Source organism: Salvelinus alpinus, chromosome 19 (assembly GCF_045679555.1).
Source record: "Salvelinus alpinus chromosome 19, SLU_Salpinus.1, whole genome shotgun sequence".
Classification (NCBI taxonomy): domain Eukaryota; kingdom Metazoa; phylum Chordata; class Actinopteri; order Salmoniformes; family Salmonidae; genus Salvelinus; species Salvelinus alpinus.
This window is the reverse complement of record NC_092104.1, coordinates 11,605,035-11,621,419: the sequence shown is the minus strand read 5'-3', so window position 1 is coordinate 11,621,419 and position 16,385 is coordinate 11,605,035. Positions and strand designations below refer to the sequence as shown.

Sequence of the window (16,385 nt, the reverse complement as noted above, 5' to 3'; positions counted from 1 at the left end):
AGTGGCTTTGGTGGCATGCATCCTACTTTCTCTTTTTTTGCCCCACCAAGATGTGCATGCTAAAATCGCCACTGTAGACCGGTAACTCTTTATCCACGATATAGTAGGGGGTGTAAAGCCATAACACATACGTTTTTCCAGCAGCAGACTATGATCAATTTCTCTCAGCCAATCATCAGTCATAAGTGCGGTGCTTGTTGAATGTCCTTCTCTATAAGCGTGCTGAAAGTCTGTTGTCAATTTGTTTATTGTAAAATAGCATTGTATCTGGTCAAACACCATTTTTTCGGCTATTTGAGCCAGTAAAGGGGGCTTTGCTATTCTTAGGAAGCGGAATGACTCTTGCTTCCCTTCAGGTCTGAGGGCGCACACTTTCTAGTTGGCTTATACTTAAGATATGGCAAATAGGAGTGCCAATATTGTCCGCTATAAACCTCATTAATTTTCCATCTAAGTTGTCAGACCCCGGTGGCTTATCATTGTTGATAGACAACAATAATTTTTGCACCTCTTCGGCACTTACTTTACGGAATTCAAATTGACAATGCTTGTCTTTCATAATTTGGTCAGATATACTTTGTGTGTGTACAATTGAATTTACATTTGTTGACTTCCTAACATATAAACCATGGCATGTTGATATATCACTACTGTATGCAGCATACACTTGTCTTGTTGTTATTAACAACAGTGAATTGATTCCATAAAACACATTTATTTAAAAAATAATAATAATAAATCTTCGAAATTAATGTGCCCCTCCGGACGGTTTGTTGACCCTATTGACAGTTTTGGGTGATCTAGAAGTTCGGCCCCTTGCGCCAGAAAGGGGCGGGCTTGTGGATTGAGGTAATCGGAGTAAACAGTAAAGATGGCGACGTCTGGAGCAGGAGAGGGGGGCTCCAGCCTGAACGGGATCGTTTCCGAGATAGAACAGAAACAATTTACAGACCTACCAGCCGAATTACTTGAGTACATCTTATGCTTTCCTGTCCTCAAACATGTCGACATTTGCAACGTTTCCTGTAGCTGCAAGCGGCTACACGACGTTTGCCACGGCAGGGGGAAGGTCTGGGGACACCAGTACAAACTCAGGTGAACTGACATTATTATCTTGCTAACTAGAGATTTGACTATATAACGCTAATTGGCATCTAAATCGCAGTTGCCTCTCTGAAATAGTATATCTATTTCAGTACAGTCAGGACAGATCCGTTATAGCGAGCAAGCAAGGGAGCTGATTAACGGCCGTTGATTTTCTGCTGATGCACCAAATTTGACATCACACAAAGCAGTAGGTACTATAGCCAGTTTAGCTAGGCAGCTGTACTACTAAAATGTCTCAGTCAAAATTAACAATTTCACAATTATTGTCTTGTACCGTATCGTGCCGCTGAGGACAGATATTGAAATTGTGTGACCTTGAATGGTGGGAAATACAGTGATTGGACTGCAGGTCTTGTGTAACGTTAGTTGTTGCAAAAATCAGTTGGCTTGACATGGCACTTGGCTGATTGTTTTTCTCTGAGCCCCATGCAGTAACGTAGTGGTTCAGAATCTATTGGTATTCTTTGAAGGCCACGAACTATCAGCAAGCTACTTATCATTTGCAATTTAGGTAGTGCCTTTTGAGGTCAGTTTCGATTATTATTATTTTTAAACATGAAATGCATCATGAAACGATGACTTTACAATGTTTTTCGAGCTTTTTAATGGAAATTCCACAGCCTAAACAGAAAATATCCCATTGTCTCTGATCAGGTCCACATTGGGTAGACATCAATAGGAACATAGGAAATTACTATGTAATATTTCAGTTGTGTATATTACTTAGTTTTTATTTGATTACTTTCTTATTTTTCATTCCTTAACTGACCATCTCATCTCTGCTCAGGCAGTAGCAGTCAGCCAGGACATCTAAGATTGTCATCCCCATATTGTACCGTCTTTAGTCAACCTATTTATACTGAACAAAATTATAAATGCAACATGCAAGGAAGTTGTAAGTGATGTCTTTAGTAGTAAGCTTGAAAATAAAGGAGAGCCGCACACTCTAGGAGCTCAGATGCAAAAATGTAATATCCAACGTTTCGACAGCCAAGCTGTCTTCATTTTGCATCTGAGCTCCTAGAGTGTGCAGCTCTCTTTTATTTTCAAGTTTTCTACTCCGCTAGCCAGCACCTCGCCTAAATAGGTGTGCGTTTCTTTTTCTTCTAGATTGTTTAGTAGTAAGCTACCATGGTTGTCATTCTGACTTAGCCTAGCTATACTGATCAAAAATGTAAACGCAACATGCAACAATTTCAAAGATTTTACTGAGTTACAGTTCATCTAAGGAAATCACTCAATTTAAATAAATAAATTAGGCACTAATCTATGAATTTTACATAACTGAGCAGGGGTGTGACCCTGGGTGGCCCTGGGAGGGCATAGGCCCACCCACTTGGGAGCCAGGCCCAGCCAATCAGAATGATTTTTCCCCCCACAAAAAGGCTTTATTACAGACAATACTCCTTAGTTTCATCAGCTGTCCAGGTGGCTGGTCTCAGACGATCCTGCAGGTGAAGAAGCAGGATGTGGAGGTCCTGGGCTGGCGGGGTTACACGTGAAGTCAGTTGGACTTATAGCCAACTTCTATAAAACGATGTTGGAAGGGGCTTATGATAAATTAACATTAAATTCTCTGGCAACAGCTCTGGTGGACGCTCTGGCAGTCGGCATGCCAATTGCACGCTCCCTCAACTTGAGTCATCTTTGGCGTTGTGTGACACAACTGCACATTTTAGAGTGGCTGTTTATTGTCCCCAGAACAAGGTGGACCTGTGTAATGATCATGCTGTTTAACCTCTCTGTGGGACACTAGCGTACCAACTGGCCAACATCCAGTGAAAATGCAGAGCGCCAAATTCAATTCAATTACTATAAAATTTAACTTTCATGAAATCACACATTCAATATACCAAATTAAAGCTAAACTTGTTGTGAATCCAGCCAACATGGCAGATTTCAAAAAAGCTTTACGGCGAAAGCAAACGATGCTATTATCTGAGGACAGCAACCAAGCAAACAAACACATACCATCATATTTCAACCCTCCAGGTGCGACACAAAACGCAGAAATAAAGATATAATTCATGCCTTATGTAACAGTATAACTTTACGTTGTCCCCTCACCCCGACACGGGCGCGAACCAGGGACCCTCTGCACACATCAACAACGGTCGCCCACGAAGCATCGTTACCCATCGCTCCACAAAGGCCACGGCTCTTGCAGAGCAAGGGGCAACACTACTTCTAGGTTTCAGAGCAAGTGACGTAACTGATTGAAACGCTAGTAGCGCGTACCCGCTAACTAGCTAGCCATTTCACATCCGTTACACTTACCTTTGACGAGCTTCTTCTGCTGGCACTCCAATATGTCCCATAAACATCACAAATGGTTATTTTGTTCAATTAATTCCATCGATATATATCCAAATGTCCATTTATTTGGCGCGTTTGATCCAGAAAAACACCGGTTCCAACTCGCACAACATGACTACAAAAGTTTCCTGTAAGCTTTGTCCAAACATTTCAAACTACTTTTGTAATACAACTTTAGGTATTTCTTAACGTAAATAATCGATAAAATTGAAGACGGGATATACTGTGTTCAATACCTGAGGAAAACAAAGTGTAGCTAGCTTTCAGGTCACGCGCCTCTAACAAAGAGTACACTTCCCTCTACCCTCATTCTGAACAGTGTTACTTCTTCATTTCTCAAAGGAAAAACCTCAACCAATTTCTAAAGACTGTTGACATCCAGTGGAAGCGATAGGAACTGCAAGAAGGTCCTTTAGAAATCTGGATTCCCAATGAAAAACCATTGAAAAGAGAGTGACCTCAAAAACAAAAAAATATGACTGGTTTGTCCTCTGGGTTTCGCCTGCCAAATAAGTTCTGTTATAGTCACAGACATGATTGAAACTGTTTTAGAAACTTCAGATTGTTTTCTATCCAAATCTACTAATAATATGCATATCTTAGGTTCTGGGCATGAGTAGCAGGCAGTTTAATTTGGGCACGCTTTTCATCCAAAATTCCGAAAGCTGCCCCCTATCCTAGAGAAGTTAATCAGCTTATTGATATGCCACACCTGTCAGGTGGATGGATTATCTTGGCAAAGGAAAAATGCTCACTAACAGGGATGTAAACAAATTTCTGCACAAAATGTGAGAGAAATAAGCTTTTTGTTCATATGGAAAATGTCTGGGATCTTTTTTTTCAGCTCATGGAACATGGGACCAACACTTTACATGTTGCCTTTTTATATTTTTGTTCAGTATAGCTAGGCTGCCAAAGTGTGCTGCAGAGCTGTCTGACAATCATTTGACTAGTTCTTCAAAGTAAGGCATACTTTCACATTGTCTCTGGCCCTCTTGTCGTTGTTGTGTACGTTCCTCGCTCAGGTGGTCTGTGTGTATCTAACGTAACGTAGCAGATGTACAGGTGTATTCGTCCAGAGATCTGTATCTAATGACGAGATGCTCATGTCTCCGCCCTAACAATGGGAGTCGTTGTCCCAAAGGTGGCAAGGCAGGTGACAAACTTAGGTCCAAAATAAACCCATAGAAACACATTGGGCTTGTTTTGGACAGAGTTTGGCTAGAGTAAAACCTTTCGCTTCACCTCTTCCTCTCTGATCTGTCTGAACCGCAAAAAGACTGCTGTAAGGAATTATGATCATTGTTGTTAATTACTATGTTTCTGAGCTGAACTAGGTTGAATATTTGCTTAATGAAAACTACAACTTCCTTAATCCCTGCATACCACATGGTTCTTGATTTGGTTTCTTTTGTGAATGATTTGATTTCTCTCTAGAGAAATGGCGCGTTAGGCTTCAAAAAACAGAATTGAAGTAATTGAACCGACGTTGGTCAATTAGTTGTTTAATAACCCAAAAAATGAAATGTTGGTTAATCGTTCAGCACTAAATTGAAGCCTAATGCAGATTGCAGACATTGGATGCTTTTTGGATTGTTTTATTGTGAGTGATCATGTGTCAGACTGTCACACACCTCAAGTCAATACTTTACATGGCTAACTGTCTGCCTTAACTTTCTGACTGCAGTCCCTTTTCCTACACTCCCCAGATGGCCAAGATTGCAGAAGCATTACCGCCAGAATGAGTGTTTTGATTGGCTGAAAGAATACAGAACGCGGCACACTGTTGGTCTACAAATACGACGAACAGTTGTATCCATCTCCCAGAGATTCTTCACGGAAGTTGTAAGTGATGTCTTTAGTAAGCTGCCATCGTTATTGTCATTCTGATTCAGCCTAGCTATACTGAACAAAAATATAAATGCAACAATTTCAAATGTTTTACTGATTTACAGTTCATATAAGGAAATCCGTACATTTTAAATATTCATTAGGCCCTAATCTATGGATTTCTCATGACTGGGCAGGCCTAGAATTGCATTTTATATTTTTTGTTCAGTGTACTTCGTGGAGACGGAAAGAGGTGTTACTAACATTGTAAAAAATGTGCATGAAAGATACTGTATTTATTGGCCATCCTAACCCCACCACATCATGCTCAATGTGACTGGGCTGGCCTGATGGTGTATATGTGCATCGTGCGTGTAGTGGTGTCCGTATTTGAGTGTGTGTGAGCTGGGCTGGCCTCTTTAGCACTAACCCAGAGATCTGTAACGCAGCCTTGCGTTGGCCAGGTGCTGGGGGACAGCTTTGCTGAGATCGAGTCCCTCGGCGCCCCAGAGCACTTCTGTGAAGACGAGCTGCTCTCCATACTCAACTCAGACAGGAGGTAAGAATCATGTCCACACTCCAGTCCAGCACGAACAACTATCTTTGGCCATTAATTCTGTGTTCTGTGTTAATCCTCCCTGGAGCGTTGTAACAGTGGACAATGAAAATCTGTTTTTCTCCCTCCTCTCTTGCCTTCTTTCTCATCACTCTCCCCAATCTATCTTTCTTTCTCATTTTCACCTCCCTTGCTCTCTCCCTCTTTTGCTCTCTCTCCCTCTTTTGCTCTCTCTCCCTCTTTTGCGCTCTCTCTCCCTCTTTTGCGCTCTCTCTCCCTATTTTGCGCTCTCTCTCCCTCTTTTGCGCTCTCTCTCCCTCTTTTGCGCTCTCTCTCCCTCTTTTGCGCTCTCTCTCCCTCTTTTGCGCTCTCTCTCCCTCTCTTGCTCGCTCTCTCTCCCTCTCTTGCTCGCTCTCTCTCCCTCTCTTGCTCGCTCTCTCTCCCTCTCTTGCTCGCTCTCTCTCCCTCTTTTGCTCGCTCTCCCTCTTTTGCGCTCTCTCTCCCTCTTTTGCGCTCTCTCTCCCTCTCTTGCGCTCTCTCTCCCTCTCTTGCGCTCTCTCTCCCTCTCTTGCGCTCTCTCTCCCTCTCTTGCGCTCTCTCTCCCTCTCTTGCGCTCTCTCTCCCTCTCTTGCGCTCTCTCTCCCTCTCTTGCGCTCTCTCTCCCTCTCTTGCGCTCTCTCTCCCTCTCTTGCGCTCTCTCTCCCTCTTTTGCTCTCTCTCCCTCTTTTGCGCTCTCTCTCCCTCTTTTGCGCTCTCTCTCCCTCTTTTGCTCTCTCTCCCTCTTTTGCTCTCGCTTCCTTGTGCCTTCTCTCTGTCCCTCGCTCACTCTTTCTCCTGTCTCTCTTCACACTCTCTCTGCCTCCCATAGGAAAAGCCTGACACTGAAGTACTATGCAAAGAAAATCCTTTATTTCCTGCGCCAGAAGAACATCCTGAGGAGTTTAAAGATGTTTCTGGAACAGCCTGCAGAGCAGCAGTCAGCCCTAGAGGGTGAGTCATGGACGTGGAATGGGCCTAGCCATACACTACACTGCACTTAGGTTAATAATACACTTTCAAGACTTGCAGTGTAAACAAAGCAGTGGTGGAAGAAGTACCCAATTGTCATACTTGAGTAAAAATAAAAATACGTTAATAGAAAATGACTCCAGTGAAAGTCGCCCAGTAAAACTACTTGAGTAAAAGTCTTAAAGTATTTTGTTTTAAATATACTTAAGCATCAAAAGTAAATGTAATTGATAAAATGTACTTAAGTATCAAAGTAAAAGTATAAATCATTTCAAATTCCTTATATTAAGTAATCCACATTGCACCATTTTTTATATATTTTTTTTTATTTACGGCCTGCCAGGGGCACACTCCAACACAATTTACAAACGAAGCATGTGTGTTTAGTGAGTCATCAGATCAGAGGCAGTAGGGATGACCAGGGATGTTCTCTTGATAAGTGTGTGAATTGGACCATTTTCCTGTCCTGCAAGCATTCAAAATGTAACGAGTACTTTGGGGTGTCAGGGGAAATGTTTGGAGTAAAAAGTGCATTATTTTCTAATGTAGTGAAGTAAAAGTCGTCCAAAAATAAAAAATAGTAATGTAAAGTACAGATACCAAAAATAAAGACTTAAGTAGTATTTGAAAGTATTTCTACATAAGTACTTTACACCACTCAAACAAAGTAACGCTGAATAATATGTACATAATAACATACATGTTGCGTGGGCTTAGCCATACACTGCACTGCACAATACACTCTTATCCTAGTGACTAGTGGTAACAAACTCAGAGAAACAGCTTGGTAAGCATCGTCTTCTTGTGAATAATGTTGGGAATCTTGGGCATAATGTTGGAAATAATGAGGTGTTTAGGGAAAAAAACAATGTCTGATTCCCTCTGCATTGTGGTTTTTGAAAATATCATAGAGTGAAAGTGTTCAGGTCATAAGAAAAAATGTGGTGTATAACCAGCTTTTAACCATGTATTTTTACAGTCTCCTATTGTCTCCTCTCCTGTTGTAGGAGCTCTGCTGGTAGACCAGTACTGTAACCCCCTGGCAGATGTGTCATTGGACGGTATCTCCTCCCAGCTGGAGGAGATCACTGACAAGATCAAGAAGATGCTGCGGATAAAGAACCCCTCTCATCCAAGCCTGAGGGTCACACAAGGTTGGTCTGGACTGAGGAGTTGGAGAGAAACACATGTTCTCTCAGTGTCTCTTAGGAATGAATACAAAGAGCTGATACCAAGGCAAAAAAAAGTAGTCTTCATGTGGAAAAGTAGTCTTCATGTGGATTTGAAGCAGAATAATTAGTCTGTCGTTTTGAGTCCATGCACATTCATATTGACATACGATCCTTTTTTGTTCTGAAAATGTCAATCTTGATTTTAGAGTTAACTCGCCCTTTAAAATATCTAACCAGGTACAGTTGAAGTCGGAACCTTAGCCAAATACATTTAAACTCAGTTTTTCACAATTCCTGACATTTAATCCAAGTAAACATTCCCTGTTTTAGGTCAGTTAGGATCACTAGTTTATTTTAAGAATCTGAAATGTCAGAATAATGTTAGCGAGAATGATTTTATTTCAGCTTTTATTTCTTTCATCACATTCCCAGTGGGTCAGAAGTTTACATACACTCAATTAGTATTTGGCAGCATTGCCTTTAAATTGTTTAACTTGGGTCAAATTTTTCGGGTAGTCTTCCACAAGCTTCCCACAATAAATTAGATAAATTTTGGCCCATTCCTCCTGACAGAGCTGGTGTAACTGAGTCAGGTTTGTAGGCCTCCTTGCTCGCACACGCTTTTTAAGTTCTGCCCACAAATTTTCTATAGGATTGAGGTCAGGGCTTTGGGATGGCCACTCCAATACCTTGACTTTGTTGTAATTAAGCCATTTTGCCACAACTTTGGAAGTACGCTTGGAGTCATTGTCCATTTGAAAGACCCATTTGCGACCAAGCTTTAACTTCCTGACTGATGTCTTGAGATGTTGCTTCAATATATCCACATCATTTTCCTGCCTCATGATGCCATCTATTTTGTGAAGTGCACCAGTCCCTCCTGCAGCAAAGCACCCCCACAACATGATGCTGCCACCCCCATGCTTCACGGTTGGGATGATGTTCTTCGGCTTGCAAGCCTCTCCCTTTTTTCCTCCAAACATAACGATGGTCATTATGGCCAAGCAGTTACATTTTTGTTTCATCAGACCAGAGGACATTTCTCCAAAAAGTACGATCTTTGTCGCCATGTGCAGTTGCAAACCGTAGTCTGGCTTTTTTATGGCAGTTTTGGAGCAGTGGCTTATTTCTTGCTAGCGGCCTTTCAGATTATGTCGATATAGGACTCGTTTTACTGTTTATATAGATACTTTTGTACCTGTTTCCTCCAGCATCTTCATCTCCTTTGCTGTTGGTCTGGGATTGATTTGCACTTTTCACACCAAAGTACGTTAATCTCTAGGAGACAGAACGCGTCTCCTTCCTGAGTGGTTCCATGGTGTTTATACTTGCGCACTATTGTTTGTACAGATGAGCGTGGTACCTTCAGGCATTTGGAAATTGCTCCCAAGGATGAACCAGACTTGTGGAGGTCAACAACAATTTATTTTCTGAGGTCTTGGCAAATTTCTTCTGATTTTAATATGATGTCAAGCAAGGAGCACTGCGTTTGAAGGTAGACCTTGAAATACATCCACAGGTTGACTCAAATGATGTCAATTAGCCTATCAGAAGCTTCTAAAGCCATGACATAATTTTCTGGAATTTTCCAAGCTGTTTAAAGGCACAGTCAACTTAGTGTATGTAAACTTCTGACCCACTGGAATTGTGATACAGTGAAATAATCTGTCTGTAAACATTTGTTGGAAAAATGACTTGTGTCATGCACCGACTTGCCAAATCTATAGTTTGTAAACAAGACATTTGTGGAGTGGTTGAAAAACGAGTTTTAATGACTACAACTTAAGTGTATGTAAACTTCCGACTTCAACTGTAGGTCTTGAGTGCAAATATAATTTTGTTTAATTCTCAACCCTATTCTTCACTGATGTACTTTACAACGTGATCCTGTTTTCTGATTGTGTCGGGTTCTAGGCGATTGTTTTGCTGTAGACGACTTTGATCTCCAGAGACAGGTGGTCGTTACCCTCAATGCTGTTTTATACGAACAGCTTCAGTACAAGGGCAACGAGTGTGACTACTACAACCCTCTCAACTCCTATATACACCAGGTATGAGCTCCTACAACCCTCTCAACTCCTATGTACACCAGGTATGAGCTCCTACAACCCTCTCAACTACTATATACACCAGGTATGAGCTCCTACAACCCTCTCAACTCCTATATACACCAGGTATGAGCTACTACAACCCGCTCAACTCCTACATACACCAGGTATGAGCTACTACAACCCTCTCAACTCCTACATACACCAGGTATGAGCTACTACAACCCGCTCAACTCCTACATACACCAGGTATGAGCTACTACAACCCGCTCAACTCCTACATACACCAGGTATGAGCTACTACAACCCTCTCAACTCCTACATACACCAGGTATGAGCTACTACAACCCGCTCAACTCCTACATACACCAGGTATGAGCTACTACAACCCGCTCAACTCCTACATACACCAGGTATGAGCTACTACAACCCGCTCAACTCCTACATACACCAGGTATGAGCTACTACAACCCGCTCAACTCCTACATACACCAGGTACGAGCTACTACAACCCGCTCAACTCCTACATACATCAGGTACAGTAGCTCAGAGAGGTTATAGAGGACATGGATGATGATGTTTTCCTTGGCCAGTATTCACAAAGCATGTCAGAGTTTTAGTTCTGATCTAGGATCAGTGTGTCTTTTCAATCATGATGAATAACAGTAGTTGGAGAGGGGGACCTGATCCTAGATCAGCACTGTTAATCTGAGACTTTGTTAATATGGGCCCTGGACTTGATTATTAAAATAAAGTGAAAGTCTATATAGGACGTTTATAATGCTATATCAATCAACTACGAAACATGACAGACTATGTGGCTCTCATTCTCCCATGTCTCCTCCCTACGTAGGTGCTGCTCCGCCGGACAGGCATTCCCATCAGCCTCTCTGTCCTTTACATGACGCTGGCCAGGAAACTGGGGGTTCAACTGGAGCCTGTCAACTTCCCCAATCACTTCCTGCTTCGCTGGTGCCAGCAACAAAGAGGGTAAGGGGCCAAAGTGTGAGAGGAAGTGAATGGAAGGCAAATGCTTCTTTAGTGATCAAAGACTATACGTTTTTCCATCCACTGGTATAGTTGTAGTGCATAGAGACAATCATAAAATTAATTGATCTTGATGGGATAGTTTAATGTTTAGTTTTGAACTAGTTCATGATTGGGTGAAATTCAGTATTGCGCTCCCAAAAATGCTGGTTTTCTATATACCCGATGTAGCATTGTCTGCATTGCACGCCAGACATCGCGTCAAAGTAACATGTTTGTACTTGTATTGATAAAACCTCATGTCTCATTTCAGGAGTGGAGACATCTATGATTTTGCGTACATTGACGCCTTCGGTAAAGGCAAGCAGCTGACAGCTAAGGAGTGCGAGTACCTCATTGGTCATCAGGTGACTGCAGACTACTACAATGCCATCAGTACAACAGAAGTGCTGTTAAGGATGGTGGGAAATCTGCTGAACATCGGCAAACGAGGGTAAGACTTATGAACATAGGGATGTTTTTTTTTTTGACTAATATATAATTTATGCTTTTCTGACATCAGAAAATCTCCAACCGTACATCATGGAATTGAATCAATCCAAATGTTTCTTTTTTCCTGATTTTCTATGTTGTCCTCAGGATCTCATCCTTGAGGTAATGTTAGAGTTGGTCAAAAATAAATTCCTACACTCAACTGTCGCTGTTGTGGTATGAAACAACACTGTGTATCACTGTGCTATGTCATGCAGGGAGGGCAATGAAAAATCCTACCAGCTGCTGAGAGACTCTCTGGATCTCTACCTCACCATCAACCCAGACAACGTCCAATACCTTCTACTACAGGCCAGACTCTACTTCCACCTGGGCATCTGGCCTGAGAAGGTTAGCATGATATTTCAACACGGCATATCTACATTTACATCTTGGTCATTTAGCAGACGCTCTTATCCAGAGCGACTCCCCCGTGGGAGTCGAACCCACAACCCTGGCGTTGCAAGCACCATGCTCTACCAACTGAGCCCCACGAAACCCAAATACACTACATGGCCAAAAAGTAGGTGGACACACCTTCATATTAGTGGATTCGGCTATTTCATCCACACCCGTTGCTGACCGGTGTGTAAAATCGAGCACACCGCCATGCAATCTCCATAGACAAACAGTGGCAGTAGAATGGCCTTACTGAAGAGCTCGGTGACTTTCAACATGGCACCGTCATCGGATGCCACCTTTCCAACAAGTCAGTTTGTTAAATTTCTGCCCTGCTAGAGCTGCCCTGGTCAACTGTAAGTGCTGTTATTGTGAAGTGGAAACGTCTAGGAGCAACAACGGCTAAGCCGCAAAGTTTTAGGCCACACAAGCTCATAGAACTGGACCGCCGAGTGCTGAAGCGCGTATGGTGTAAAAGTCGTCTGTCGTCGGTTGCAACTGCTCATCGGAAGCTTTATGAAATGGGTTTCCATGGCCGAGCAGCCACAAGCCTAAGATCACCATGCACAATGCCAAGCGTCGGCTTGAGTGGTGTAAAGCTCAACACCATTGTACTCTGCAGAAGTGGAAACGTGTTCTCTGGAGTGATGAATCACGCTTCACCATCTGGCAGTCCGACAGAGGAATCTAGGTTTGGCGGATGCCAAGAGAACGCTACCTGCCCAAATGCATAATGCCAACTGTAAAGTTTGTTGGAGAAGGAATAATGGTCTGGGGCTGTTTTTCATGGTTCGGGACCCTTAATTACAGTGAAAGGAAATCTTAACGCTACAGCATACAATTACATTCTAGATGATTCTGTGCTTCCAACTTTGTGGCAACAGGGGAAAGCCCTTTCCTGTTTCAGCATGATAATGCCCCGTGCACAAAGCGAGGTCCATACGGAAATGTTCAGTGTGGGAAAACTTGGCTCAACCCCATCGAACACCTTGTTCCAACATCTAGTGGACAGCCTTCCCAGAAGAGTGGAGGCTGTTATAGTAGCAAAGGGAGGACCAACTCCCATTTTGGAATGAGATGTTTGACGAGCAGGTGTCCACATACTTTTGCCCATGTAGTGTACTTGTAATTGGACCAAATGGCTTTACCCTGGCTTTGATACTGCAGATTTTTGGGTTAAAACAAAAATTGGTCTGCCTCTCTTTTTTAAAAGTTGTATTGTCACATACACCAGATAGGTCCAGTGAAATGTGTTGTTTTACACGGGGCCCCTGGAGCAAATAAGGGTTAAGTGCCTTGCTTAAGGGCACATAGGCAGATAATATTTTGCACCTCGTCTGGTCAGGTTTTCGAACCAGCAACCTTTTAGTTACTGGCCCAATGCTCTATCCGTTTACCTGCCTCTACCTGGTTACTACAGTCCAGAGCAGAGGACAAGCTTTTCCCAACTGATAATGACTGGTGTCTGACCCCTCTCCTGCCTCTTCCAGGTCCTCGACATCCTGCAGCACATCCAGGCGTTGGACCCGTCCCAACACGGGGCAGTGGGTTATCTGGTACAACACACCCTGGAACACATCCAGCACAAGAAACAGCCTGTAGAGCCAGAGGTGAAGAGACGCAGCGCCCCCGAACACCTAGAGCTGCAGTACAGTGTAGGCCTCATCATGAAACACAAGAGGTGGGTCTGAGCAGTCTGTCTGCCTGCCTGCCTGCTTCCCTGTCCGAGCAAACAGTCCGTCTGCATGTCTGTCTGTTTATCCATTCCGTCTGTCTATTAATCCTTCCTGTCTATCAATCCCTCAATCTTTCCATCTGTTTGTCCTTCCATCCATCCCTGAATCAGCTGTTTGTCCTCCACCAGCTTCTATCTGGTAAAGCTGCCATCCTCTGCTGTTGATTAACACTGTCAATGTAAAACTACTGTACTCTGTTGAATGGCAGAATAGCTATTTATGGAATAATACTTTTTATTATAATCATTGTGATTTAACAACCTGTAGTGTGCCCTTTCCCCATGTGTGACACTGTGTGACTGTCCCCCTTCTCTCCAGGTCTGGCTATAACTGTGCTATCTATGGCTGGGACCCCAAGTGCACCATGAGCCAGGAGTGGATTACCACCATGAGGGTCCACCAGCTGTCCAGCGGGGCTAACCAACCCTTCTACAACGTCTTGGTGCAGGACGGCACCTGCCGATACGCTGCTCAGGGTACATCTATACCAGAGACATTATCTTTCATTGACATGTACAGTATGTCATTCTCAATGTCAGGGCAGTGGTAGTTCGTTAAGGAGGCATTCTGAGAAGAAACATGACAAATGTAATACTTGAAATGCTTATTGAAGAGTTATACATGCTGGATGAGTAAGGTGCTGCTAAGGTGTAGGCCTATATACTTTCAAATGTACACAGAATATGCAGCTATCTTGTACAGTAACTTGCCTTGGCTCAGTTTGAGATTTCCTGTTAAATGATACTATATTTAGTATCTTTATGCCTCTTTCTCTTGTCTCCTAGAAAATCTAGAGCCCCATTCCGCCCCTCTGGAGATTGCTCACCCGGAGGTGGGACGCTACTTCTCAGAGTTCCATGACAGCCACTATGTTGCCAATGAGGAGCTGCAGACACGCTACCCAGAGGACATGGCAGAGACCCTGGGCACCGTACGGGACCTCTACCACAGACTGATGCCCAGCTCAGTGCAACAGGAAAGCCCCAACGGCCCAGAGGGACCTTCCCAAGAGAACCAGGGCAGCCAGGAAAACCAGGACAGCCAGGAGAACCAGGGCAGCCAGGAGAACCAGGGCAGCCAGGAGAACCAGGGCAGCCAGGAGAACCAGGACAGCCAGGAGAACCAGGACAGCCAGGAGAACCAGGGCAGCCAGGAGAACCAGGACACCATGCCCACATAGCTAAGCCTTCACTACTCCTCGGCCCCATTCAAAACAACCCCTAGTTCCTACCACCTAGGCACAGGTACATCTGAAAGGATTGGATGTGTATAAACAATATGGCAGAATTACAACTAGCCTGTCATAGGGCAGATTGTAGCTACTACTAGCCTAACCTAACGTGGAAAGATGCCTGAGCGGAGTCCTCACTTCCGTTTTTCAGGGGAAATGGAAGTTAGGTTGAAAACCAGACATCCGCTTTCAGCCAATGCCGCTAAGGGTGCTACTAGCCTATTGTGTGGCAGGTTGGCGCTACGACTAGCCTTTCATAGGACAGGGAGGCATTACTACTAGCTTATCATAGGGCAGGGTGGAGCTACTACTAGGGTCTAGGGGTTGTTTCTGGACAGGGCCCTCTGTTCCCCATCCAGTTCCATTACTTGACACAACATCCTGTCCCCAAAACCATCAGGGTCGTCGGTATTCACAGAGTCTGAGTAGGAAGTGCTGATCTACGATCAGGTCCTCCCCCTGTCCATATTATCTTATTCACTATGATCTTAAGGGCAAAACTGGTCCTAGATCAGCGCTCTTCCTCTGAGAAGCTTATTTTGAATACCGATCCATGAATGCTTCAGTACCAGGATCATGTGCTGTACCACCGCCTGCCAACCAACACCAGTCAAAGCCAAAGCCCCTTTTCTCTCTCTAACTTCATGAAGACTTACTGAGATCGAAACACTTACTCTAGCTCTCTCCACCTCAATATACTTTCTCCAACATCTGTCAAGAAGAGGTCTTCCCAGACTTGACTCCCTAGTCCCTATACCCCTTCCCACTTCCACATGAAACAATATAAAAATTAACTTTACAGTATGAAACAATATGAAAATGAACCTTGCGGTATGAAAATGAGACTTGCAGTATGAAACAATATGGAAATGAACCTTGCAGTATGAAAATGAGCCTTGCAGTATGAAACAATATGGAAATGAACCTTTCAGTATGAAACAATATGAAAAATTAACTTTACAGTATTAAACGAACGTTACAGTATGAAAATGAGTGTTACAGTATGAAAAGATATGAAAATGAGCGTTACAGTATCTGCTCACACATGAGTTGAATACATTCAGTTGTACAACTGACAAGGTGTCCCTCTTTTCTTCTGTCACATTACTTTATAATAATGACTCATGCACTTATGAAAGGATGACTTTCACATTTCTAGAACGTGTTATTAAAAATTCTGTATATTTACAAGTGAAACATTGCAGGACTACAATGACTTGAAACAGGAATGGGTTGTGAGACTTAATAAATATAAATAAAATGTTTCAATGTTTCTTTTGGTCTTGACTGTGTTATTACATAAGCCTACTGCAGTTTTTTTCTGTTATTTCTTCTAGAATGTACTCCGACTTGAAATTATAGTAGGTATATGTTTTTTAAAGATAAGGGTCTGTTACGTTATACTCAATGACAATGCCTTTTTTACTACACGCAAAGATTACATTTGAAATGAAAGTCTCATTC

At 43.0% G+C, this 16,385-nt stretch overlaps 1 protein-coding gene across 4 annotated transcripts; it reads left to right on the top strand.

Annotated features, from left to right (window-relative positions):
• Positions 1-845: 845 nt before the first annotated feature.
• LOC139545009 (F-box only protein 21-like) lies at positions 846-16,194 on the top strand. Of its 4 annotated transcripts, none has more exons than XM_071352320.1 (13): positions 846-1,095; positions 5,133-5,268; positions 5,718-5,812; positions 6,678-6,799; positions 7,825-7,971; positions 9,904-10,040; positions 10,891-11,027; positions 11,338-11,517; positions 11,664-11,678; positions 11,774-11,906; positions 13,445-13,635; positions 14,009-14,166; positions 14,476-16,194. In XM_071352320.1, exons 1-13 carry the CDS (start codon positions 872-874, stop codon positions 14,868-14,870), a joined length of 2,070 nt encoding a protein of 689 aa, XP_071208421.1. In that variant the 5' UTR covers positions 846-871; the 3' UTR covers positions 14,871-16,194. The 4 variants fall into 4 exon arrangements, with proteins under 4 accessions (XP_071208421.1, XP_071208419.1, XP_071208420.1 ...); XM_071352318.1 differs by having other exon boundaries at positions 5,703-5,812; XM_071352321.1 differs by having other exon boundaries at positions 872-1,095; positions 5,111-5,268; positions 5,703-5,812.
• Positions 16,195-16,385: the final 191 nt, after the last annotated feature.

Bases quoted from the DNA above. Each gene is read 5' to 3' on its own strand.
- LOC139545009 (XM_071352318.1), top strand. From the start codon at position 872: ATGGCGACGTCTGGAGCAGGAGAGGGGGGCTCCAGCCTGAACGGGATC. The intron at 5,813-6,677 runs GTAAGAATCATG...TGCCTCCCATAG, and splicing joins ATACTCAACTCAGACAGGAG to GAAAAGCCTGACACTGAAGT. The intron at 10,041-10,890 runs GTATGAGCTCCT...CTCCCTACGTAG, and splicing joins TCAACTCCTATATACACCAG to GTGCTGCTCCGCCGGACAGG.